General features: G+C 42.3%; 1 protein-coding gene and 1 pseudogene across 3 annotated transcripts in view; one reads left to right on the top strand and one right to left on the bottom strand.

Moving 5' to 3' along the window:
- Window positions 1–24,947, top strand: part of CDKAL1 (CDKAL1 threonylcarbamoyladenosine tRNA methylthiotransferase) — a 626,103-nt gene extending 601,156 nt beyond the window's left edge. For 2 of the 3 annotated variants that reach the window (XM_053920194.1, XM_053920195.2), the window contains one exon: window positions 15,137–24,947. In XM_053920194.1, the coding sequence (XP_053776169.1) occupies window positions 15,137–15,325 (189 nt within the window). In that variant the 3' untranslated portion in view covers window positions 15,326–24,947. The remainder of the gene's footprint in view (window positions 1–15,136) is intronic. The other variant, XM_053920193.2, reaches the window with a different exon arrangement.
- LOC112309341 (histone-lysine N-methyltransferase SUV39H2-like) lies at window positions 7,229–8,306 on the bottom strand (annotated as a pseudogene).
- Window positions 24,948–25,247: the final 300 nt, after the last annotated feature.

The following is a 25,247-nucleotide window of genomic DNA, read 5'->3' as shown; positions in this document are numbered from 1 at the left end:
GTTATCTGAGAGCTTCAGCGGGTCGGAAATCTGGACACAGCCTAGCTGGTGCCTCCGGCGCAATGCCGGGCATGAGGCTGCCATCAGCGTGTCAGCCAGGGGTGCTGCCTCAACGGAAAGCTCGCCTGGGGGAGGAGGAGCTTCCAAGTCCACTTACAGACTGATGCCAGGATTGTTTCTCGTGGGTGGTTGAGGTCTTGGCCCTTGGTTAGCTGTTGGTCAGAGGTCTCCCTCAGTCACTTCTCATGGGGCTTCCGCACAGGGCAGCTCACACACGGCAGCTGGCTTCCCGAAGCACAAGCGAGCAGAGTGAGGATGAGGGAAGCCACAGTCTTCTGTGACCTAATTTCAGGAGTGCCATCCCATCGTTTTGTCGAGCGTTAATTAGAAGTATGGCAGTAAGGTCAGCCCATAGTCAAGGGAAAGGTGTTGCACAGAGTGTGAATATCGGGAGGCCAGCGTCACTGGGGGCCAGGCTCTTAGAGGCTGCCTGCCACACTTTTATAACCATATACGATATTAAGTTCCTTAATATCAACCGTCTCCCAGTTATTTTAAGTGACTTTTGAAGAATGATGGATGATTGTTTTTACTTTTTAAAAACTGTCTATACGCAACATAAAAATACAGTAGAAAGGGGGAATAGGCATGCCTTGGAATGGGTTTTGGGAAGTCCACATAATGGACCTATGGAAGTGATAGGGAAAAAGACAGAGATGTGAGCTTTCTTCAGGTGACTGGGTTCCATGTAATTACAGTATGTACCAGGCCGTGTGATTACAGTATGTACCAGGTAAGTTCTCTCAACTAGTTTGTCTCAGTTTTTCTAACTGCATGATTATCATGGTAACCTGCAGGAGACGTCTTGCATGTTAGCTCATCATTTCTGAGCCTCTTCGAGACAGAACAAAGCCCCTGCTATCTCCTTTATTCATGTTGTGCAGTCCATGGAACTGAGTGATGCTAAACCGTATCTCCAGTCAGTGAAAGTGATACTTCGAACAGCATGAGCGCGTTGCATTGTAATGGCTGTGAACATCGTGGCTGCTTCTTCGTCCAAAGCACAAACATCTGCCAACACACTCATGTTTACCTAGTTGAAAGAAATTCTTAACAATAATTATTTTGGGTTGAATTGATTACTTAAAGATTAACTCTAATATACCCAATTCCTGTTTTCCTCAACACCCTGGTTCACAGCTCCCTGTGTGCCCCCATGGGATGAGGGTGGTTTAAGAGATTATTGAAAGGACTCCACCGTCAATAGAGCACCTTGACCTATTTTACTTTTTCTTCTTCCTGCCACTTCGTCACACCTGTGGAGCAGCCGTAGTCGGTGCCCGCGCTCACCTCCAGCCGGTAATGCAGAATAGACGAGTCCAGATTTCTGCCACTGTCGTGAACATTGGGATCACAGACTTCGTAGTTCTTTTTAATATATATTTCCTTTTTAAAATTTAACTTTTATTGTATTTTTCCCATTACCATTGAGTCCCCTTATACCCCCTCCCCCAGCAATCACCACACTGTTGTCCGTGTCCATGAGTCCTTTTTCCTTTCTGCTCAGTCCCTCCACCCCTGAACCCCCTCCCCACTATGTCATCCTGCTCTTCCTCTAGTCTGCCTGTTTTCCCTGTTAGATCAGTTTCTTCATTAGATTCCACATGTGAGCGAAATCATATGGTGTTTGTCTTTCTCTGAGTGGCTATTTCACTCAGCATAATGTTCCCCAAGTCCATACATACTATCACAGAGGGTAAAATTTCTTTCTTTTTTAAGGCCAAGTAGTATTCCATTGTGTGAGTGTCATAGTTGTTTTATCCACTCATCTATTGATGGACACTTGGGCTGCTTTCAGATAATATCTTGGCGATCGTAACTAATGCTGCAGTAAACACAGGGGCACTTATGTTCTTTTGAAGTAGTGTTTTGGATTCCTTCAGGTATATTCCCAGAAGTCAGATTGCTGGGTCAAAAGGAAGATCTATTTTTAATTTTTTATGTGTCTCCATACTGCTTTCCATAGTGGCTGTACGAGTCTGCATTCCCACCAACAGTGCAAAAAGTTTCCATTGATCTATGCGTCTGTTTTTATGCAGTACCAGGCTGTTTTGATTACTATGGCTTTGTAGTATAGTTGGATATTAGGTAGTGTGATTCCTCCAACTTTGTTCTTCTGTCTCAAGATCACTGTTGCTGTTGCTATGCTGGGCCTTTTGTGGTTCCATATAAGTTTTTGAAATATTTTTTCAGACTTCCTAGTTTTAAGTGAGCTTCTCAGTTCCTTCTCTGTTTCAAGGCTCTGTGTGTCTGTGCATGTGTGTGTATTTGTCCATACGTCTGTGGCTGAGGTTTACTTAGTGGAAGAGAGCTACCTAAGTTCTACAGTAATTTTCTTAAGTATGTCTAGTAAAAAAGCCACCTCTTTTGAGGAAAAAAATTAATAATAATGAAGTAAAAGTAAATGTATCTCCATCTAAGATGCCAGATCTCTGATAACATCCTTTTGGCAAAGCTCGCTCTCTCTCAGTTTTTGAGAATGAGGGAGGTTCTATTATAAACAAATGGCTGTGCAGTACCGTTGGCAAAGATGTGGTGCTGTGTTCTGAGTTCTAGATCTGAGTCTCCCACCCAACAGCGCCCCCTTATTTTTAGGAATGTGTAGGCTTGTGTGAATGTGCATTGGTGCTAAGTTACAGATTGAGAGCGTTAAAGAGGATGGGGTATTAGATAGAACCCCACAACCAGAGGATTGGGAAGGTATTAGGGACACTCCGCCTTTTGTTCGCTCCTTGTTACCGCACCAGACCGAAGCAACAGTGTGCGTTAGGGATGCGTACCTGAAGAGGTGCTTCCTTAAATTTATATTTTCCCAAGTAAAATGGAATGATGATCAAGACAGCTTTCTGATATAAAGGTAATTTTGTACTCAAAGTAAACCTTTCAAAATCAGGGGGTCCTGAGATTCTTTTCTGATAGTGTACTGCTCTGCATGGTGTGTGCTTTAAGACAATTTCCTCGCATTGATTACATATTTGGTTTTTGATAGACTTATCTCCATAGGCCATATGTTCAGGCTTTAAAAACAAGATTCTAAACTCTAATTTATCTTGAGTTATGAGCTATCAAACTATTTTTTCTTCATCCCTGTTAGCATCCACTTCAAACTCTAACAGTGCCTCCGAGCCCCGAGAAAAATTTACACAGAAATATTGTGACTCCATTAAAAGAAGTAGGGAGCTGAGTTGTTTTCATGTCTCTTGAGTTGAATGAAGGGAGATCTTACACAAAGTTATAATTTAGTGATGGGCTGGTACTGAGCTTTGTTTTTTGATATGGTTATTCCTTTTTTCACGCGGTGCGGTTCAAGCCAGAGGGTTGGGTGTTCTGAAAGAGAGGGATCGCCGAGATCACGCAGGGACGCGTCAGATCTTCCCCTTTGGTGACCGTCGAGGCGAAGTTATTCAGAATAGAATCCGAAGTGCATTTGATCATACAGTAGATAGTTTAATAATTTATGTTTGGCCTTATTAGCAAAGCCTTGTGTTTATTCTGCTATCACCAAAATAAGATAAAAAACCAAGATGAGAGTGATTTGTGTATGTGTGTGTATGTTCTAGTTTCAAGTATTCTCCACCATTCTAATGACCTGATAGCAATGACATGTGAAGGGGGGCGGGAGGATTAGATACGGGTAACGTCTGATTTAGAATTGCTGATGCCCCAAAGCGACTCAGAAAGGCTTGACAGTACTGTGCGGTCATTGTGTAAGTCTGTGACAGAGGTTTTAAAGTGTAAATGTTCTCCCAAAACAAACGAAAAAGTGTAATCCATTCCAAGTTTCATTTGGCGATTCGGTTATATTCCAGGATACCAACAATGCTAATGGGCAATTCATATAACATTGTTTGCATAACCTATAAGAACTAGAAAATACGTCTTTGGTGTGATGATAATTAGGCAATCCTAGTTATATATTAAGATGCACCCAATTTGAAGAATAACGGAGAAAGGTAGCTTGTCACCCTTAATCTCCTGTACGTCCTGGTGTCTGGTAATGACACCAAGCACAGGGCTGAGGTTGTCTGTCAATTTTCAGGAAGGGAGCTGGCACGAGGAATGTGGTTTCGGGGCCCTGGCAACACCTGCCGGTGTCAGGGACAGAAGAACTCATTTAGAAGCTGTGCCGCAAGATGGGAAGACAGGTGGCAGCTCTCTTACAGGGATATCTTTTATTTGAGCAGAACCAGACCAACTGTTCCTCATTAAAACACGTTTTGCAACATGTTCTAATGTGAGCAGATCAAGTACGTGTGCGTATGTTCAGAGGAAACTCAGCGATGTGCCATCTACAGGTCACACTTACAAACTCTCGACATGGCTCGCAGCTGCAAGACAGGTAACGTGAAGAGGCTGTGCATGACCCGAGGCTGGCTTTTCTGTAAAGGCCTCTGTAGAGAACCACGCAAATGACACCATTACCTCCATGAGATTGTGCAGCAGTAAAGTGTGTTTGGTAGGAATCTTGAGCTTGATGGTCATTTTAATAATTATGCAGTGCTTTGATTTTCCTTATTTCTTTATATTACATTATAAATGATAGATTACTACCAACTCTAAACTTAGCATGATAAAGCCAAGCCTGTCCCCTGCTTCACCGTTTACTCCTACTACCTGTGAACTGGGTGAGTACTTAGAGCTGGGGTAGGTCGTGTTAAGTACTTTTCTGGGAGGTCGGGAGGTGTGAAGGCGAGAGTGCATGTAGAGTCCTCAGGGCCCTGCGGGGCACGCGGTGAAAGTCCCATAGGTACGCTGCTTAGAATGTTTGCATAGAGCTTGTCCTCCGCCTTTCTTGCTGCATACTTGTGCTTCTGGTTCTGTGGCCGTATTACATATTATAATATGCAAATTTTTATGAGAAGGAGGAGGAACTACACGACAGGCTTCTTCTGAACAGCGTGGATTTCTTCCATGCCCATCCAGCTCCCCAGAAAAGGATACTTGGCACCTGCCTGCAAATGTAACTGTGGAATGCAAAGGAACAAGTAGAAATTCAAATATCCCTCCAGAGAACCTTGACTGACCACTTCCTAGGTACCCTTTCCTTCAGGTCCTGGTTTCCTGCGGCTGAGTGGGCTGTGAGCAAGACAAATATGGGTAGCTGTGGAGGACTATCTTCTTAGCAGGCAGCCACCTCAGCGGGTCGGCATGAGCTCAAAGAAAGGAAAAGGACTTAGCAGAAGCAGGGCCCTGGAGGCCCGCTGTCTTCTTCCAGCAGGAAGCTTCAGGGTCACTAGCCAAGCAGTCACCCAGGGGTGTCCTGTGCCCCTCACCCTCTAACTGTGTAGAGCATTAGGCTTCTGGTGACACGTGCTCTTTGTGCAGCTGGTTCGGGGGTGTTATTTCTAAGCCTTTCAACAACATCTTAAGGTAGATACTGGTATCCCTACTTCACAGAAGAGCTGGTCAGGGTTAGAGAGCTTAAGCCACCTGCCCAAGGTCACACAGTGGGTGAATGTCTGCACTTGGGTTCAGTCTCTGGTCTGAGCAGTTTGAAACCTGTGTCCATTCATTAGGCTGTGTGCCTCCCGATGACACGTGCAAGGAACAAAAATACCTTAAACCAGTTAATCATATTTGAAGAGCAAAATAGTGACTTTGCCATTTTGTAAAAAGAATACCCGCCGTTTACATATTCCATGAGAACCACAAACTACATGGAGTATGTTAATCTTATTTAAGACACTTAATGTACATAATCTCATTTGATACTCATAGCAGCCCCGTGACGTGCAAATACTAGCAGTGTCTCCATTTCACAGGTGATTTTGAATGGAGGCAAAGAGAAGAGAGGTCATTTGCCCCCAGATCCTCAGAACCGGGAGTGGAGCCCAGAGCCCAGGTGCTCAGGACTCCTACAAGTGGACAGGGTGTTAACTGTGCTCAGGTGAAGGCCTGTCTCTCCATTCCCCGACGACAAGTCTGTCACTGTTAGAGAAGGGGGAAATAATTAGAGATGGACAGTTGTTATCACCAAACCATACTAAATTTTCTCCACTCTCTTCATTTATCTTTAACTGATTGAAATCTGATCCCTAAAGTTTCTGAACATCAAAGTTGTTTTTGTTTTGCTGCTGTTGTATGGATTTGGTTCTACTGTAACACATTTATATTGTTTCAGGAGGATTTGATAAAACTATACTTTTTGAAAATCAGTAGAATGAATTTAAGAACTGGCAAGTTAGAGAGCGCTGAGATTTACAAGGGAAGGGAAGCCCGTGTTGGACACGGTTAACACTTTATCGACATGCCCTTCGTCTACTATCACTGGACAAATACGGGGGTGTTTTTGATGAACAAAGGTCATATCCTACCTTGCTTCAGATTCTGTCTGTTTTGTAAAAGGCATTTCTAAATGGAATTTTATTTCTTAAAAATTTTAAGTCTGAGAGCTGGTGTCTGGTTAGTTTTAGTAAGCAATAAGTTTCTTGTGTTTGGTGCAATATTGTTTAGGCAGTTTAAGGGTGGTTCAAGTCTTCTGTTTACTTTCCGGAACTACTTAGCATAAGTTTTGCTCTAAAGTCAATTATATACATGGGGAGGGGTGTAAACTTTTACTGTTGGTTATGTTTCACCACTTTACCTACAAGCACTTTGTATTTTCATTGCATTATAGAAATGCTACATTATTTCCTATTCGTGAATGCTGCTTCTAACTCTGGAAATCTGCTCTAGTTGTACCTTCATTTATTTTATTTGTTTATTTTTTTTTATAATTCAGTATCACCTCTATGTCTCCAATACAACAATATTTACAGTAATAATAGGTAAACAGGAATAACAACATAATAACAAAAATAGAACTTCTTGCCTAAACTACATTAATATTTTCTAAATTCAAAGGTATATGGCAAGCTGAACGTTTGATCTTATTGTGACATATCAGATTAACACTTAAAAGACTGAAGGAGGCATTTCTCTGTTCACACAGACTTCTTAAATACGTACATGCTGACCTGCACTAGTTTCCTTGCTTATTTGATATCTAACCACTAATTAGCTATATTTCAAATTGGTCTATGTGACCCTGTGTTCCTCTCTTCAGAAGCATCAGTAATGCATTTTGGCCAATGGTTTGAAGTAGGCACTGTAAATTAATATAGAGTATAATCTTCATAATATGAAAAGGGCCCCAAATATTTATTTTAAAAATGTTAACATTGGAAAACAAAATTACAATTATCCTCAGCTCTATTTCCTGAAGATTCAGGTGAGGTAACCTCTGCAAGTCACAGCTCCACATTGGCACACAGTTCTCACTCGCCTTGCGGCTGGGCTGGAGTCAATAGAATCTGAAGACAGATCTCCAGAGCCTTTCGTCTGATAATTGAAAGTAATCGCTCTGCAGCATTTGTGGTTCCTGTGGAGAATAACGCTATCCGGGGAAGACGGGTATCGAGGTTATCAATGAAAACATTGAACATGTGAAGATTTGGGTCACAACTGTGATTCACAAAATGAGATACATTTCCATATCGAGCTGCATCCACTGTGAATTCGTCAGATTCATAGTCCAGGTCAAACAGCTATGATTCCTTTGTTGTCATATAGCGGCCCCTGTCTCTCAGCTTCTTCACTTGTGATCACCTCTCTAACGTATTCCATGGCAAAACTCATTCTTTTAATCTTCACAAGGGTCTTTACTCCCCAGCCACAGCCATTGCTAGTTCGAAAGATGCAAAGTGAATTCTTTGTGCCTTTTTGTGCAATCCTATTGGGTCAGGTCCACACTGACATCTTGAGTTGCATTCATAAATGGGAATACCAGGTGGGGTTTTAATTTGTTGGGTTTTATTATAAGCCAAAGAACTCCAGCTTCAGCAGGACCACATTTCTCCAAGAAGTAGTCTGTGCACGAACAACCACAGGTGGCTTTGTTTACTAGGCTGATTCCAGGAGTGGGTTTGTATTCATTGATGTAGCAGAAATCTGAAGGTGGGCCCTCTGAGTCAACAGTATTTTCAACAAAAATCACTCCTTTATGATTTTTTCTTCTGTTGAGTTCATCTTGCCATCTCTGCAGAGTTAATCTTTGTTTAGCCTTCTTTGCAATGTATTCAGCATTGGCAGGTTCCAAAGCTTTGTTATTGTTTAGTTACTGCTCTGCCTTTCTTTACCCGAGATAAATAATTATGCTTGTTGTTAGAGAATTGCTGAAGTAGTAATGGGCACTTGAGATTTTGCAAAGGTTCCCAAGTATTTATAGAATCTGGCCATCCTTTCCATTTTACAAGATAATATTCCATATCCTTCTCACGCCTTGGCCCCGGCCACCGCCATCTTGAAGAACTTTCATTCAAACTGCTCTAGTTGTACCTTTAGATATTTGAGCATCTTGGACTTCATGAGGAAGTCCTTGTATTTCTTATATTTCTAAATTCCTTCTCCTTCCATGTAACTGTGGAAGTGACAATTGAAATGTACAAAACTAGCTGCCTACTAATTACTGTGTCATCTGAGAAACTTTTTTGAATCTGATATTTTAAAAACATATCATGAAACTCCTTTAACCAAGACCTTGGATTGGTGGAAGAAGGTGAAGATACGTCATAGAGGAAGCCCAGTGCAGTGGAGACCAGAGGGCTCCATTTTCCCTCCCCTGCTGTTGTCAGGCGCCACCCTCGGGCGTACAGAGAGTGACACGGCAGGCCAGGGGTGCTTCCCGTGGCTGTATGTGCACGCTGTGCCCTCCCTGTGACTCCGTGATGCGGACCGTTCCCCAGGAACAGGACGGAGGCTCAGCAGCAGAATACTTTTTATGGGTCCCTTGTGTTGAATGTTTGAGGGGTGGAGGAAAAAAATCAACCCAAGGAAGAGTGACTAAGTTGAACACAAGCACAAATAATCCACTGTGGTAGTTTAATAGGTACCTTTTATATTTTGAGCAACATTTTATGGTAAAATGAGTTGGCAGGAAATGAGGAAGAAATTTTGAGAAACTATCATCAGAAGTCGAAAGGCTTTTTTCAGGCTGAGAGCACAGACACATTACCTGTACTGCGTGCGGCTTTGTGAAGCAGAATGTATTAGGAACCCAACCAAATGCTTAACACTTATGACTCCCCTCGGCCTGCCAAGGTCAGCCTCACTCCTGGCCTGGCACCGGTGCTCGCCGAGCGGCAGTTTCTTGAATTGCAGGCGCGTTACCGAGGTCTGGCATTCGGAATGGGAAGGGGAGGGCAGAGGTGGATTTTCCCAGAAACTAATAGAGCTGAAGTTTCAGGGCCTCACACTTTCAGGGACCCCCCTCCCAGGGCCCTCTACCTAATTTTGTATTCATATTTACATTTTCTTAAAGAGAAAGCTTCAGGCCCCATGACACCTGGCTCCGCTCCTGGGTGAGGGTGTCCGAAACCTCCCGAAGTCAAACACATGTGTGAGTGGGGCTGTGTGCATATGTGCACAAGCTCTTCCACATTGTTCAGGGGAACAGTCTGTAGTCTTCCTCAGTTTCTCCAAGCCACATGACTCAAAAATGGTAAACTCAGGCCCTGACTGGCATGGCTCAGTTGGTTGAGCGTCTTTCCGCAAAGCAAAAGGTCATCAGTTCAATTCCCAGTCAGGGCACATGCCTCAGCTGTGGGCCAGTCCCTGGTTGGGGTGCATGTGAGAGGCAACCAATCCTGTTTCTCCCCCACATCAATGTTTCTCTCCCTTTCTTCCTCCTTTACCCTCTCTCTAAAAATAAATAAATAAAATCTTAAAAAGAAATAAAGTTAAACTCAGGCCCAGGAGAAATTAATCAGCCTCTTAGTTCTGGTCTTGTAAACCCAGACATAAGAAGTGATGGTTTAATTGCTAGAAGCAACAACTCATGACTCAGTGTGGCAAAGTGCCCTGAATACATCACTGGATACTTTGATCACCAGGGACGTAGGCAGGCATGTGTTTGATCGGTTACGTCTCATCAGGAATACACACCTTATATTCACTCATTCATTCGCTGGTTCATTTCACCCCTTTCTAAACACTACTGAGTACCCCCTGGCTCCCAGAACCCAGAGACGAATTAGCTGCGTGGCTGCTTTTGAGGAGCTCACTAGCTTCTCTCATTTCTGATGAAGGACTGCATTCCGTCTCAAGGTTACTGTTTCCATGAGCGCTGTCTCTGAGACCTTGAGGCTATTTTTAGTCAATTAAAGTGAAAGTTTTTCAACATGTTTCCAGCTCCAAAACACTCAGAAAGCCAGTCTCACAGGAGTGTGGCCTCCTGGGGCGGGACCAGTTGGGTGCACTGCTGAGCCCCTGCCCTGTCCCACTGCTGCAGGGAAGCAACTCCATGTGTCCAGCAGGGTGCCTCTTGGGTGGGGCTCACAGTGCAGAGGCTCGTGGGAGTACCCTGAGGCCCAGACACCTTCAAAGCACAGAAGCAATAATGGTGTGACTGCCGTCCCGCTGAGAGATTTACCCTGTGGTTAACAGCTTTATTAACTTTTCAGTTAGTCTCCTACAGTCAAAACAAGAATTCTTTCACATCTATTACATGTAAATATTATCTGGTGGAGATTGGTTTGTAAAATCATCTTTATTTCCCCATTCCTATTATTTCCCCTCTCCTCTGAACTCAAAGCCTGTTGATTCTATGTCACAAGGCTTTTGTTTCTCCCTTCCGTCTTTCTGCCGTCATCCTAATGTCGGGTGTCTTCATCCCCCCACCTCATCAGTCGCCACTACTCGCCACTGCATTCTCTGCCCCCGTTCTCTCCACTCCCTTCAGCCTACCCTCCGTCTTCCTGCCAAAGAAACTTCTGTAAAGTGCAGTCCCAGTGCTCCTACCGCGCATGGTGAGCTGCTATTCCCCACTTCCCACCCAAGGCCTATGGTGTCACCAGGAGATTGCTGGAGAGCTTGGAAGGGAAGAATGAGCAGTGCAATGACCGTTCAGAGACATTTTGTGCTTCTGTGGATTTCTTGTTCCTCCATAGACATGCCTGTAGGATGCTGCCTTGGGGTGGCCCCGCCTGCCCAACAGTGTTCCTTCTGTCTAGTATTTCGCTTCCCCACCCTGCCCCCAGTTCTCAGCATGTTCTTCAGGTTTCTACTGGGGAGGCGCTGATTCTAAAACCTGTTCATAAGGCAGAAATACAAATGGAGTCAAAATTGCACTTTGAAACACTAGAACCAGGCTGAGAGTGGCCAGGTTTCCCCTGTTTGCTCCTCCCCACACCGCTAAACAGCATCAGGGAACAGAGGCCTCCTAAAAAGGGGTGAGGTTGTGTCCCCTAGCTTCTCATGGTTTCCCAGCCACTTCCGTGATGTGGCACATCACAGTAGATGGAGCGGCTGCATGTGGGGGGGGATGCTTCTGGCCATCTGGACCCCTTCCAGACCCCTGAGGGTTGGGGGGCAGCTCTCCTGCAACAATGCCCAGCTGGGAATCTCTGTGGTAAGGAATATATGTTCACTGAATAAAATGGCTTCCAAGGTTTCTTTTTTCTCTCTCTCCTCCTCTTCTTTTTTGTTGTTGTTGAATAGATAGGCTTGTATTCCTAAAACCTGGATCATTGTGATGTGACTCTGCCTGATCCAAAATTCTGTCCTTTATGAATTCTGTCTTCCTTCTCTGTAAGCACTGTGCCTCTCTCTCATATAGGTTATGTCTAGTATGGAAAGTCATGAACTCGGTCTGACCCTTCAAAAGGTCAGACTTTTGAAAGGAACTATGACATCCCAACCAGGGGCCATCTGGCCCATATTGGGTGTTTGAATGTTTGAATGTTGAAGGAGTAAGTGATAACTCCTTCTTTTATGTGTGTGTGTGTGTATAAAATGCCATTACAATTGTCCTGATCTTTCTCCCCTGGCCACCCTCTACCCAGCACCCCCACTCCCTAAAGCAGTCCTCCCACTATTGTTCATGTCCATGCATCATGCATATAAGTTCTTTGGCTGCTCTATTTCCTATACTGTACTTTTACATCCCCATGGCTAATCTGTAACTACTTATTTGTACTTCTTAATCCCCATCCTTTCTCCCATACCCCCCGCCCATCTGGCAATCGTCAAAATGCTCTCAGTATCCATGATTTTGTCTCTGTTCTTCTTGTTTGCTTGGTTTATTTTTTAGATTCAACTGTTGATAGATTTATATTTTTTGCCATTTTATTATTCATAGTTTGGTCTCTTTCTTTTTCTTAAATAAGTACCTTTACCATTTCATATAATAATGGTTTAGGGATGATGAACACTTTTAGCTTTACCTTTTCTGGAAGCCCTTTATCTAGCCCTTAGATTCTAAATGATAGCTTTGCTGGGTAGAGCAATCTTGGCTGTAGGTCCCTGTTTTTTGTAACTTTGAATATTTCTTGGGACTTCGAACATTTCTTGCCAATCCTGTCTAGCCTGCAAAGTTTCTTTTGAGCTGACAAGCTTATGCGAGCTCCCCTATAGGTACCTAACTTCTTTTCTCTTGCTGCTTTTAAGATTCTCTCTTTAACTTTTGCATTGTGATGATGATGTGTCTTAGAGTGGGCCTCTTTGTATCCATCTTGTTTGGGACTGTCTGTGCTTCCTGGACTTTCATGTCTATTTCCTTCACCAAATTAGGGAAGTTTTCTTTCATTATTTTTTCAAATAGTTTTCTAATTTCTTGCTCTTTCTCTTCTCCTTCTGGCACCCCTGTGATGCAAATGTTGGAGTACTTGAAGTTGTCCCAGATGCTGCTTATACTGTCCTCATTATTTTGGATTCCTTTTTCTTCCTTGTTCTGATTTGTTGTTTTTTGTTTCCTTATGTTCCAAATCATTGATTTGATTTTTGGCTTCATCCACTCCACTGTTGTTTCTCTGTAAATTGTTCTTTATTTCAATTAGTTTCTGACCAGATCTTTTTTATGCTGCTGAGGTCCTCATTAAGCTCCTTGAGCATCCTTATAACCAGTGTTTCGAACTCTGCATTTGATAGACTGCTTATTTCCATTTGCTTAGCTCTTTTTCTGGAATTTTGACCTGTTCTTTCATCTGGGCCTTGTTTCTTCGTCTCCTCATTTTGGCAGCCTCCCTGTGTTTGATTCTATGTATTAGGGAGAGCAGCTCTGACTCTGTGTCTTGGTAGTGTGGCCTAATGCAGTAGGTGTCCTGTAGGGTCCAGTGGCACAGCCTCCCCTACCACCCAAGCTGGGTACACAGGTTGTGCCCTTCATGTGGTCTGAGTACACCCTCCTCACGTACTCGAGCCTTGGTTGATGTTGGCAGATCAGTGGAAGGTATTTACCCAGGTGAGTCAGCTGCAAGGATTAGCTGTGATCACTAATCAGCAACCTCCGCCCTCTGTGAAGGATCAGCTGTGCAGGGGTAGGGTGGTGGTGCTCCAGTGTGTTCTGTAGCTGTCCACTGAGTGCACTGACCTTGGGGTTTCCCAAGTGGTGCAGGCCAAGGTCAGTTCCCACCTATGTTTTACCCAGGGCCACCCTGCCTGAGCTGTAAAGCAATCTGAGATGGCTGCTGCTTGTGCTGGGCTTGGAGATTCCCAGACAAAGCCAAGCTGGGAATCCAGACTGGCTGTTGCTGGTGCCAGGCCTGGGGCTCACTGAGGTCAACTTTTGCTTGTTTGAGATGATTTAGGAAGTTGTGAAGAATGAGCCAAGACCAGCCATTCATATGGAAAAGCAGCTTTGGTGGGCCATAAGTTGGGTAGGGCAGAGTCTCTGGGGATCTCCAAGGAACATCAAACAGTGTTAGGAAGGTTGATGGAGTTTCAGATATGGCACCAGCTTGCCAGCTCTGTGGTTCTGTGGAGGGAGGGTTTAGAAAAGGGACAATGGCCTCTTCTTGCCTTGATGCCAGACACTTCAGTTTCTCCCAGTATGACACTGGTGCCTTTCCAGATGCTACCCCAGTGCTGGAGCTCAGAGGGAGTGAGTGTGAGTAGGTGAGTTCATGTGTGAGTTCTCTAAGACTAACTGCTTGGGGCTCCAGCAGTTTCTTCCACCAACTCAATCCCCAGTGTTTTTGCAGCCAGAAGTTGTAGAGACTTACCTTCCCGGCACTGGAGGCCTGGCGTGGGGCTAGGACTCTTCACTCCTGAGATGTCCCTCCCGAATTTTTATCCACCACACGTGGTGTGCGACCAGCCTGTTCTGTGTCTGTACCATTCCTACCAGTCTGGATGGATGTGGTTTCTTTAATTCCGTAGTTGTCAGACTTCCATTCAACTCAGTTTCTGATGGTTCAGAATGATGATTGTTCTATATTTTAGTTGTAATTCTGATGTGGTTTTGTAAAGAGGTGAGGCATTTCTGCCTATGCGGCCATCTTGACCGGAAGTCTAATAGCTCCTGCTTATGTTAGACTAATATGCTTCTGCACAGCAAAGGATACCATCGACCAAATGGAAAGGCAGCCTACCAAATGGCAGAAAATACTTGCAAATTAGATATGGCATTAAGGGGTTAATATCCAAAATATGTAAAGAACTCATACAACTGAACAGAATTAAAAAATCTGATTAAAAAATGAACCAAGGTTCTGAATAGACATTTTTCCAAAGGAGACATATAGATGGCTAACAGGTACATAAAAAGATGCTCAGTATCACTCATCACGTGGGAAATGCAAATCAAAACTACAGTGAGACATCACCTCACACCTGTTAGAATGCCTGTTAGTAAAAAGACAGACATAACAAGTGTTGGCAAGGATGCGGACAAGGGAACCCTTGTGCACTCTTGGTAGGAATATAAATTGGTGCAACCACTATGGAAAACAGTATGAGTTTCCTTACAAAATTAAAAATAGAACTACCATATGATCCAGCTATTCCACTTCTAGTAATCTATCCAAAGGAAACAAAAACACTAACTCATAAAAATAATATGCACTAAAACTACTCATCACAAGAAAAGTAAATTTAACTATGTGTGGTGATGGATGTTATGTGTCTTACTGTGGTGGTCATTCACAATATATACAAACAACGAATCGTGTTGTACTCCTGAAGCTTGTACACTGTTATATGTCAGTCATCTCAATTTTTTAAAAAAGAAGTTCTTTTCTAGGGACCCATTACTTTGATCCCACAATAGGACTTTCTTTGCATTTTAAAATTATTTTTTCCATATTTGTTTCTCTCTTCATAGGAATTCAGAAACAGGCTGGGGAAGCCCCAGAGCGCCACATCCCGCACCTCTGCTGCAACTCGACAAGACCCAGCGAGTCCCAGATCGGTGCCATGGCGCCGGCCACACGGGGAGTGCACACTGGTGATGTCCGTCGGCCTGGCTCTGCTCGCTCTTCTTTTTGCTTTTTTTGTCAAGGTCTATAATTAAAACGCAACTCAGTGAACCATCTGTGAAGAAGGAGAAATTCCTAATTAAAATCTTCAGTGAACAGGAAAGCAACCACGTCAGTTCTAAAGAGCAGTAATTTATACTGATCTCCTTGCCACCTTTTTAGCCACACTTTTTAATGAGGCTCAGCCTGTCTCACAGAGTTGGGCCCACTGGCATTTGATCTACAGCCCAGTAACAGCTGCCTAGCATATCTTTTAAACTACGCTCCTTTAGGTTTATTTTTAGCAAGAAATGCAAGTGGTTGCATCTCCTTAAGTCTTCAATCTTCAAGTCGGAACCTAACATACAACAGAGTGGGTCTGGTCACCTTTTCCTTATGTGGAAAGACTTTTCAATCTTTAATAAGCATTTTTAAATGTATCTCCTTTTTCATGCTTAGTTTGCAGTCCCAATGCTACAAATATCTTATTTTTCACAGCAGATGTGTTCCTGAAAAGTCTATATTAACACCTATTTTTGGACCTTGAATGCTTTTGGAATGTGCAGGGGACTCTGCCGTTAAAGGACTCTCGGCAATAGCTGGAGGAGTGTGAGGAATCACCCACTTCTTTAGCACTCACATAATTTCAAAAACTGGATTCATCTAAAACTAGCTGTGCCCTTTTTTCTGACATTTTGACTGATTACACCAAATGTTTATTTCTACCTGACGTCATTGGCCTTTAGTAAATGAAGTGACTTCTTTCACAATAAAAGGAATTGCTGTAACCAACAAATCATCAGAATTTAAAGAAGTTATTTGGATTGTATCAGCACAGGGAAATCAGGTGCTCTGTGGTTACTGTAGGACATTTTTCATCTTTAATCCTACAGCTGTGTTCAGCTCTTCCTTTTATCTCAAAATGTTTCAGCTTTTTATGTGTCTTGTAAGGAATCCAAATTAGAATTTAATTATGTCATCAGTTGGTGAGTTAAAAAAAAAAAAAAAAAAACTTCAGTGTTGGTACATTTCTACTAAAACTGGTATGTGACTCCAAGAGGAAATCTCATTTAAAACACAAAGATCTCCCTGTGCCCCTCCAGGGGCCCTGCAGTGGGATCCCTGGATCGCCCTGGCTGCTCAGCAGGAAGAGGGAGCAGTGTTGGCAGAGGGGAGGAGCCTGCGGGCACTCCCTTTCTTGAGATATATGTGCTCATTTCTTAGTTAATAAACAGAGTGGACTCTGATGAGGTATGCATTTAGCAGAAGTGAAAATACTACCTGAAGCCTAGAGTGACACTTTATAGGACATAAGAGAAGCTTTATACTGATTTGAGACAGGAAGCTTTTTTCTATTTCTCCAATCTCATTCTTTCCCCGTTCTATTCTTCTCACCTCTTATTTATTTTTATCCTCCCCTCTAGCTCTATGCCTCCCCACTCTCCTTCATTTTTTCTTCCTGTGAGAGAATGATACCCCAGCTGTCTAACAGTCCCAGTGCCCCCATGATGGGCGATGGTGGGATTCTCAGGGGTTGTTCCAACCTTCCACAATTCTCTCCACTCTGCCCTGTTACTTACCCCCAACTCGGCTCTTTGGTCCAGCAAGTTAACTGGCCACTGCCCTGCAGCAGGTCGTATGTGACATCAGTTGCTGTATTGGTGCCAGGTAGTGAGGGGGATGGCAATGGTCTGGAAATCCAGCTTGCTCTTCTCCATGGCCCCCTGTTGGAGGAAGGGAAGAGAGAGGGTGCGGTGGGTGTCGACAACAGAGTTCTCTCATAGACAGGACTACCCCTGTGACTGAGTCTGGGAGCTCTGAGAGCAAGTGTGGTTGTCGGGACTGCCGTCACCTCTCCAGCCCGTCTCCTGCTGCCCCAGTGCAGCTGCACATCTCCCAGCCCCTGGCGTTAGGCCTGCCCATGTGTCCTGCTTTGGCCAGGGAGGCGGGAGTGGAAGCGTCATGTCTTTGTCCGGGGCAGACATGTTCAGAGCCCATGTACACTCTGCCTTGTGCTCTTCCCATCGCTGGGGAAGCTGTGGACATACATGTCGGGATGAAGCCTCCCTCAGCCTGGGTCCCCAAGTGAGTGCGAGGAGCAGAGCCTCCTGCCAGCGTGTGCCAGACGTGTAGAACCAGGAGCTTTGTTGTGTTCAGCACTGAGCTGTGGGAGTTCTTCCTGTAGGCGAACCTAGCCTTTCCCGATTCACGCAGCATCAGTCGTGGCAGCACAGTTGACCTGCGCGAGGCAAACGTAACTGCGATTGTGCCCCGTATAGTCTTTTCGTGTTTTCCCTTAGTACCAAAACCCTTGTGTAAGCTTTCTTTTATTTCTTTTAATGTGGCCCTGTCTGCTGAAAAGGAAACTTATAAAGAGGTCTGTCTTAGGCTGCTATAACATAATACCACAGGCTGGGTGGCTTATAAACAATAGATGCTCATTTCTCACCATTCTGGAGGCTGGAAAGTCCAAGACCAAGGCACCAGCAGATTTGGTGTATTGTGGTTCGTAGATGGCTCTTTTCTGGCTGCACCCACGGGTGGTGGAAGGGCCAAGGGAGCTCTCTGGGTCTCTTCTTATAAAAGGACTAATCCCATCCATGAGGCCCACCCTCACAGCCTGATACTCCTGAAGGCCCCGCCTCCCACCATCATATAGGGTATTGGGTTTCAACATTCATTTGGGAGTGGGGGAGTCCCAAATATTCAATCTACAGCCAGGTTTTTTTCAGTACTTTGGGCAATTTTTTTTTCCTAGAGATAAATTCTATTAGAGGAAAGCATACAAATGAAAATGTACATAAATCATGGGACAGCTTGATGGATTTTCAAAAAGTGAACGCAGATTGTAACCAGCCCCAGTAGACTCCCCATGCACTTTCCCAGACATTAATTTTGCCCCCCAAAAGGTACCTGCTCTCCACATTTCTAACATCGTAGATTGGTCTGCCTGTTTGCGAACCTTACATGTAAATGGCGCCGTATACCATGCACTGTGTCGCGTCTGCCCTTGCCCAGCATGGCCTGCGAGTTGCTCCCAGTTCGTGGTGTGGAGCAGTAGGGCCTTCACTCCATTGCCGAATACGATTCTGTTGTATAAACATACCACATTATATTTAACCATTCTTCAGGTGAGTTGTTTCCAATTTTCTGGCTATTATGAATGATGCTGCATTCACCATGCGCTTTGGTACACATAGAGGCATTTGTTTGCTGAGCATATATCTGGAAATTAGATTGCTGAGTCGGGTCACCTGCACATGCTCAGCTTTAGTAAGTACTGCCAAGCGGTTTTCTTAATTGGTTATACCAACTTACATTCCCACCTAGAGAGAGTTCTGGATGTAACCCATTTATTGACACGAACTCTACCATTCTCCCCACTATTTTTTCTCTCTGTACCCTCGACATCCTTTGGCAGATCCTACCTCTGCTGTGCCCCATCTGTGAGTCAACCCTATTTTAATAATATTGATAACCATTAACTCTCCAGCCCTTAAAGCTGCCAGATGTTTTGATGTGCACTTTACAGGTATTAATCAGTTCTGAAAAATCAACTTTGGAATAAGTATTATTATCATTATCCCCATTTTACTGAAAAAAAATCTAAAACAAGATTAAGTAACTTACCAGGGACCCAGAGCTACCAAGTTGTAGAGGCAGGGCTTGAACACAGCCTGACTCTAAAGCCCATGCTTCTATGCTGTACACTCTTCCTGCTCCCTTGTCCCCTGTTCTCCACCTCAACTTGACCTTCGCCAACAGATCTGTATCCAGGATTGCCCATGTGGATGCCTGGGTTCTGGGCAGCCCATTCCTTCCCTCCGTGTTGTCCTGCTCCAAGAATGTGCATGTACCTGATGCACTTAATAAAAGAGATTTATTAATCAAGTTTCTCCTTCCTCCCTCCCTCTCTTCTTTCCTCCTTTCCTTCCTCCTCCCTCCCTCCTTCTTTCCCTCTCCCTCCGTTTTTCTTTCTTTCTGTCTTCTTCATTAAGTGTGAGATAGTCAATATGAGAATGTAAAGAATTCTTTGCTAAAAACTTTGCTTTGTTGCTGGGAAATGTGTCTATAAACATCAGATTTCCATATGTTTTTCAGTCAGAACATATGCTTTTCTACTGACTTCATTCCTGGTTGAAATTTCAGTGCATATTATGTCATGGAGAGAGAATTTGAGTTACAAATGAAGCTGCAAGAGGTTTTATAATTATAAAATAAACTAGAAAAACAATGAAGGGAGATAGGAAGAGAGGGGAAGAAAGAAGAAAAAGAAAAAGGATGTTCTTAAGACTTGCCCTGCCCCTGAGGCGCCCCAGGCTGCTGCGGTACGTTCACAGAAACGTCAAGGATAACTTAAATGTCCACGGGCCACACAGCAACATCTGTTAGATTCATGCAAACTGCTACTAGCTCAAAACAGTTCATAATTTCACCATTAGAATTCACAACATTTTTTGATGATCCCCTATCTCTGTAAGTGGATTTTCCTCAGTTGCTTTGATAAAAAGCAAGTATCAGGGGAATGGCGATGTGGAACCAGACGTGAAGGTGGTCTCGCTCCAGGGTTGCGGACCGGTGCGATGCCCAGCAGATGCGCACTTCCGCTAGTACTTAATGACGGCAGTTTTAGAGTGAAACAAAAATATTTTCCTTTCAATTTACATGTATTACTTTTTTACACGGTTTTTATAACATATGAGGACATACATATGTATTAAGTTGCTAGGGCCCGCCTCCTTAATAAATAGAATGGTGAGCTGTTTCTTTTGGCCTAGGGGTGCCATGAATCAAGAAAGCTTGAGAATGCCTGCTCTCTGATAGAATCTAATTTAGAGAATTCATGCCAAACTTACATTTAATCTTGGATCTTAATCACTTCTCAAAATATTTTTTCCTTATTTTAAAGTTAGTTTATCAATAGCAGATGTTTGATAAATTTGCACTTGCCTTACCACTGCGCTTGATGTTTATGGTGTTCAAACCATAAAATTTGAGTCAAGGAACTGTGAAGGAGCTATGGGTCTGAATCAGCCGGATTCGTCTCTCAGTTGTTTCCAATACAAATTTGAGGTAGACAGGGAAAGAGCATGAGATTTTTTGAGATCAGCAAAAGTTTGGCTTCAATTCCAACCAGGCCACTTTCTCTTTCTGAGGCTCATCTATAAAATAGGGGCATGTTTCCATCGTAGGATCATTGAAAGATGAAATCAGCTCACCATGTATCAAGTCCTGTGTCTTTGACTCATCATATCTTCCCCTTTCTTATTTACTTCAGCCATTTAAGCCTGAAAACCAATTTTACAAATAAAGTTAGGTGTTTTAAATTCTGATATTAATATATGACCACCCAAAAGAATTATATATGGAATGAAAAGAGTCCTGCCTCAAAGGCGTGGAGTCTAATTCTAACAAATGCAGCAAAGGAAGGAAAATTCAAAGAAAATGGATTGCAGCTGTATTTGAGGAGATCAAATTAGTGAAGGGCACGGAGCAGATTTGGGTGGCTGATCTTAGAACAAGAAGGAGGTTTTCCATGCCCAAAGATGAAAAGAGCAAATAGATTAATCGGCAGGCCTAGGAGTCATGCCCTCCCCCATCCTGCCTTGGGGTAGAAGAAAATGCAGACACTATTATTCTCCATTAGTTTTCTGTCAATTACCTCCTACCAGTGCTGGCTCCTAGAGCTCTATAGCCAAAGGATCCCAGCTGTGTACTGTGTAGCAGTTGAATCAAAGGCTTTCATTTGGTCTCTTATGGTCTTCCTAGTTTATGGGCATCTGAATACATTTATGTGTACTGATGAGGCAAGTGCCCAGAAAAAATGCATACATGTAATTTTTTCCATATATGCGTATATGGAAAAAACTTAGATCAAGGTAAGGGAAATATTGGAGTTCAGAAAGCCCTAAATATCTAGGAATATTACTTTTGGGTTGGTCTTACCTGCTTTTAATCTGACTAATTAATCATAACAACAATAGATGTTATCCCATACTATCTGATTCCAAGGTCCAAGCTTTTAACTTCTGTTTTTACCCCCAGTTTCCATAAAGAGGAATAGAACACATGTGGTTTTTAAACAGACCTAAAGCTTTTCAAATGCTGCAGCTGTAAAGCATGGTGTTCACTTATGACTCACTATACTTGGACCTAACCTCCATGAACTAAAGCATACCATTCACATAAGTAATGTGTCTAATGACAAACTACAGCTTCCTCTTAAGTTCAGTGTTACCTCCGCCAAAGAGTCACTTTGGACTGACTCTGATGGCAATCCTGAAAGTAATTCCTCTTAACTATCTTGTGAACCTTTGCCCCTGCAGGAGGAATTTGGGGGATTGGTGATCTCCGCTCTTGGAGGTATAATTTGTTTTGAAATTACCCGAAGTAATTTAAACATGTCTGATGAGTGAAGCACAAGATTGAGTAGAGGTCCCCAGGAAAATTCTTTTGTCAGGCATGGTCCTCTTAAGAAAATGCTTTGCAGTGAGATTTTCTTCCCTTAAACACTAGACTTTCCCCTAAACAGCGTGAACAAAGAAAAGCTTTGGACCAAATGCCTGCACACGTGATTTCTTAAAAACATTTAAAGACTGATGAATGGCAATCCTTCTCAAACTCTTTCAAAAAAGTGAAGAGGAAGGAACACTTCCTAACTCACTCTGAGGCCAGCATTACCCTGATATCAGCCAAATAAAGACACTATAAGGAAAGAAAATTGCAAACCAAATATTCTCTATGTATATAAATGAAAAATACACAGCAAATTATTAGCAAATTGACTTCAACAGCATGTTAAAAGAATTATTAAACATGACCAAGTGGAATTTATCCCAGGAATGCAAGGATGGTTCAACATAAAATCAATACATCGTAATACAACACAATGTAATACAGCACATTGATAGAATGAAGGGGGGAAATGTGATCACTTCAATTGACACAGCAAAGGCATTTGACAAAGTCCAACACCCTTTCATAACACAATGTCTTAGAAAACTAGGAGTACAGAGGAAACTCCTCAATACAAAGGGTATTTATTAAAAAAAAAACACACACACACAGCTAATACTATATGCAAGTGATGAAAGGCTGAAAGCTTACCCCCTAAGATCAGGAACAAGGCAAGGATGCCTGCTTTTACTGCCGATGTTCAACAGTACATCGGAAGTCCACATGAGAGCTACTAGCCAAGAAAAACAAACAAAAGGCATCCAAACTGGAAACAAAGAGGCAAAACTGTATTTGCATATGACATGGTCCTAGGGAGAGAGAATCCACAAGAAAACTTTTAGAGCTAATAAACAAATTCAGCAAAGTTCCTTAAAAGATCAGTGCACAAAAATCACTTGTTTTTCTATACACTAGCAATGAACAATCCAAAAACTTTCAGAAAGTTTTATTTTCAAGCAGAAAGTTTTATTTTCAAGAGCATCTAAAATAATACTGAGCAATAAATCTAACAAAGGGAGAGAGAAACTTGTATACTGAAAATTATATCACTGAAAGAAATTTTAAAATATCTAAATAATTAGAAAGATACCCTATTCATGGATAGGAAGACATGGTTAAAATGTTTAATGGTTTAACCATGGTTAACATGGTTAAAATTTTAATTCTACCCAAAGCAAACTACAAATTCAACACAATCCCTATCAAAACAACCTTTTTCATAGAAATGGAATAACCAACCCTCAAATTCAAATGGCATTTCAAGGGTCCTCAAATAGCCAAAACAATCTTGAAGAAGAATAAACCTGAAAAGCTCACAAACACTTCCCAAGTTCAGAATATACAACAAGACTACAATAATTAAAACAATGTGGTATTGGCATAAGAATAGACATGAATACCAACAGAAACAATAGAGATTTCAAAAATAAATCCCTCACATATATGGTCATTTTTAAGGATTCCAAGATTATTCAACAGAGAAAAGTCAGTATTTTTAAAAACAGTGTTGGGAAAACAGGATATCCATATACAAAATAATAAAGTTGGGCACTTACCTTACATCACGTAAAAACTTGAAATAAGTAAAATACCTAAATAAATTAAGATATAAAATTATAAACCTCTTAGAAGAAAAGCTTATCACATTCAATTTGGTAACAATTTCATACATGTGATACCAAAAGTACAGGAAACAAAAGAAAAGTATAGATACTTAGGATTTCATTAAAATTAGGAACTTCTGTGCATCAAAGTACAACAGTAAGAAAGCAGAAAGATAACCTACATAACAGAAAATATCTGCAATTTGTATCTCTGACAAGAAATTCATATCCAGAATATAATGGAGGGGTGAGCAAAAGTAGGTTTACAATTGTTCATCTGAAAATAAAACACTAATAAATATTACAAAATAAACTTGTGTTTTACATACATACAACTGTAAACCTACTTTCTCCACCTGTGTATAAAGAACTGTAAGTCAACAACCAAAAAGCAAACAACCCAATTAAGAAATGGACTTGAACAGGCATTTCTTCGAAGATACACCCATGGCCAATAAGCACATGAAAAATGCTTTACATCGTTACTCATTAGAGAAATGCAAATCAAATCACAATGAGATATTGCTTCACACCTGTTAGGGTGGCTGCCATAAAAAAATGGGAAATTAACAAAAACATGTTAATGAGGATTGGAGAAGTTGTAACCCTTATACGTTGTTGGTGGAAATGAAATGGTGCAGCCACTGAGGAAAATAGTTTGGCAGCTCTTCAAAATTTAAACCTACCATATGACCCAGCAATTTCACTCCTAGCTACAGATCCAAAAGAATTGAAAGCAGGGACTCAGACATCTGTACACCAATGCTAACAGCAGCATTATTCACAATAGCCAAAGGTGGAAACGATGCCAATGTCTATTTATGGATGAATGCATAAATGAAATGTAGTACATACATATGATAGACTCTTCCTCAGCCTTAAAAAGGAGTGAGTTTCTGATACATGCTATATGGTGTGGATGGATTTTGAAAACATTATGCTATGTAAAATAAGCCAGACACTGAGAGACAAATATGGTATGATACCACTTGCACGAGGTATCTAGAATACACAAATTCCCAGAGACAGAAAGTAGAATAGGGGTTAGCAGGAGTTGAAGGGAGGAGGAACTGAGGAGATATTTTTTAATGGGTACAGAGTTTATGTCTGGTACGATGAAAAGGTTCTACATAGACAAAATGGTGATGGTTACACAACACTGTAAATGTATTTGGTGCTACTGAATTATACACTTACAAATGGTTAAAATGATAAATGTTATCTTATGCATATTTCTACCAAAGGAAAAAAGGCATTTTGGTGTAAAAGTACATGGTGAGCCCTCACTCGTGTGGCCCAGTGGACTGAAGGCCGGCCTGAAAACCAAAGGGTCACCAGTTCGATTCCCAGTGAGGACACATGCCTGGGTTGCGGGTCAGGTCCCCAGTTGGGGGCATTCCAGAGGCAACCACACATTGATGTTTCTCTCTCTTTCTCCCTCCCTTCCCCTGTCTAAAAAAATAAATAAATGAAATCTTTTAAAAAGTGAAAAGTAAAGTGCATGGTGAATTTGAGAGTGAAGCATCTATAAGAGAAGTAACTAGATATTAGACTAAGAATTAGGCTCAGGTCACATTGTGAAGGGTTTTGATGCCGTTCTAAGGAATCAAGACTTCCTTCAATAGTCAGGAAGAGCCACGGTAGACCTCTAAACAGACTTCTTTTTTTTTCAATATTTATTTTTTTAATTAATTAATTTATTTTTATTCTGTTACAATTGTCTGCATTTTCTCCCCTTCCCTCCACCCCACCCCAACCAGTCCCACCTCCCTCCCCCACTTCTACCCTCCCCCTTGATTTTGTCCTTGTGTCCTTTATAGTAGCTCCTATAGACCCCTCTCCCCACTATCCCCTCCCCACTCCCCTGTGGCTATTGTTGCAATGTTCTTAATTTCAATGTCTATGGTTATATTTTGTT

The sequence above is a fragment of the Desmodus rotundus genome, chromosome 3 (genome assembly GCF_022682495.2).
Source record: "Desmodus rotundus isolate HL8 chromosome 3, HLdesRot8A.1, whole genome shotgun sequence".
Taxonomy (NCBI): Eukaryota; Metazoa; Chordata; class Mammalia; order Chiroptera; family Phyllostomidae; genus Desmodus; species Desmodus rotundus.
This window is presented reverse-complemented; position numbering and strand designations above follow the sequence as displayed.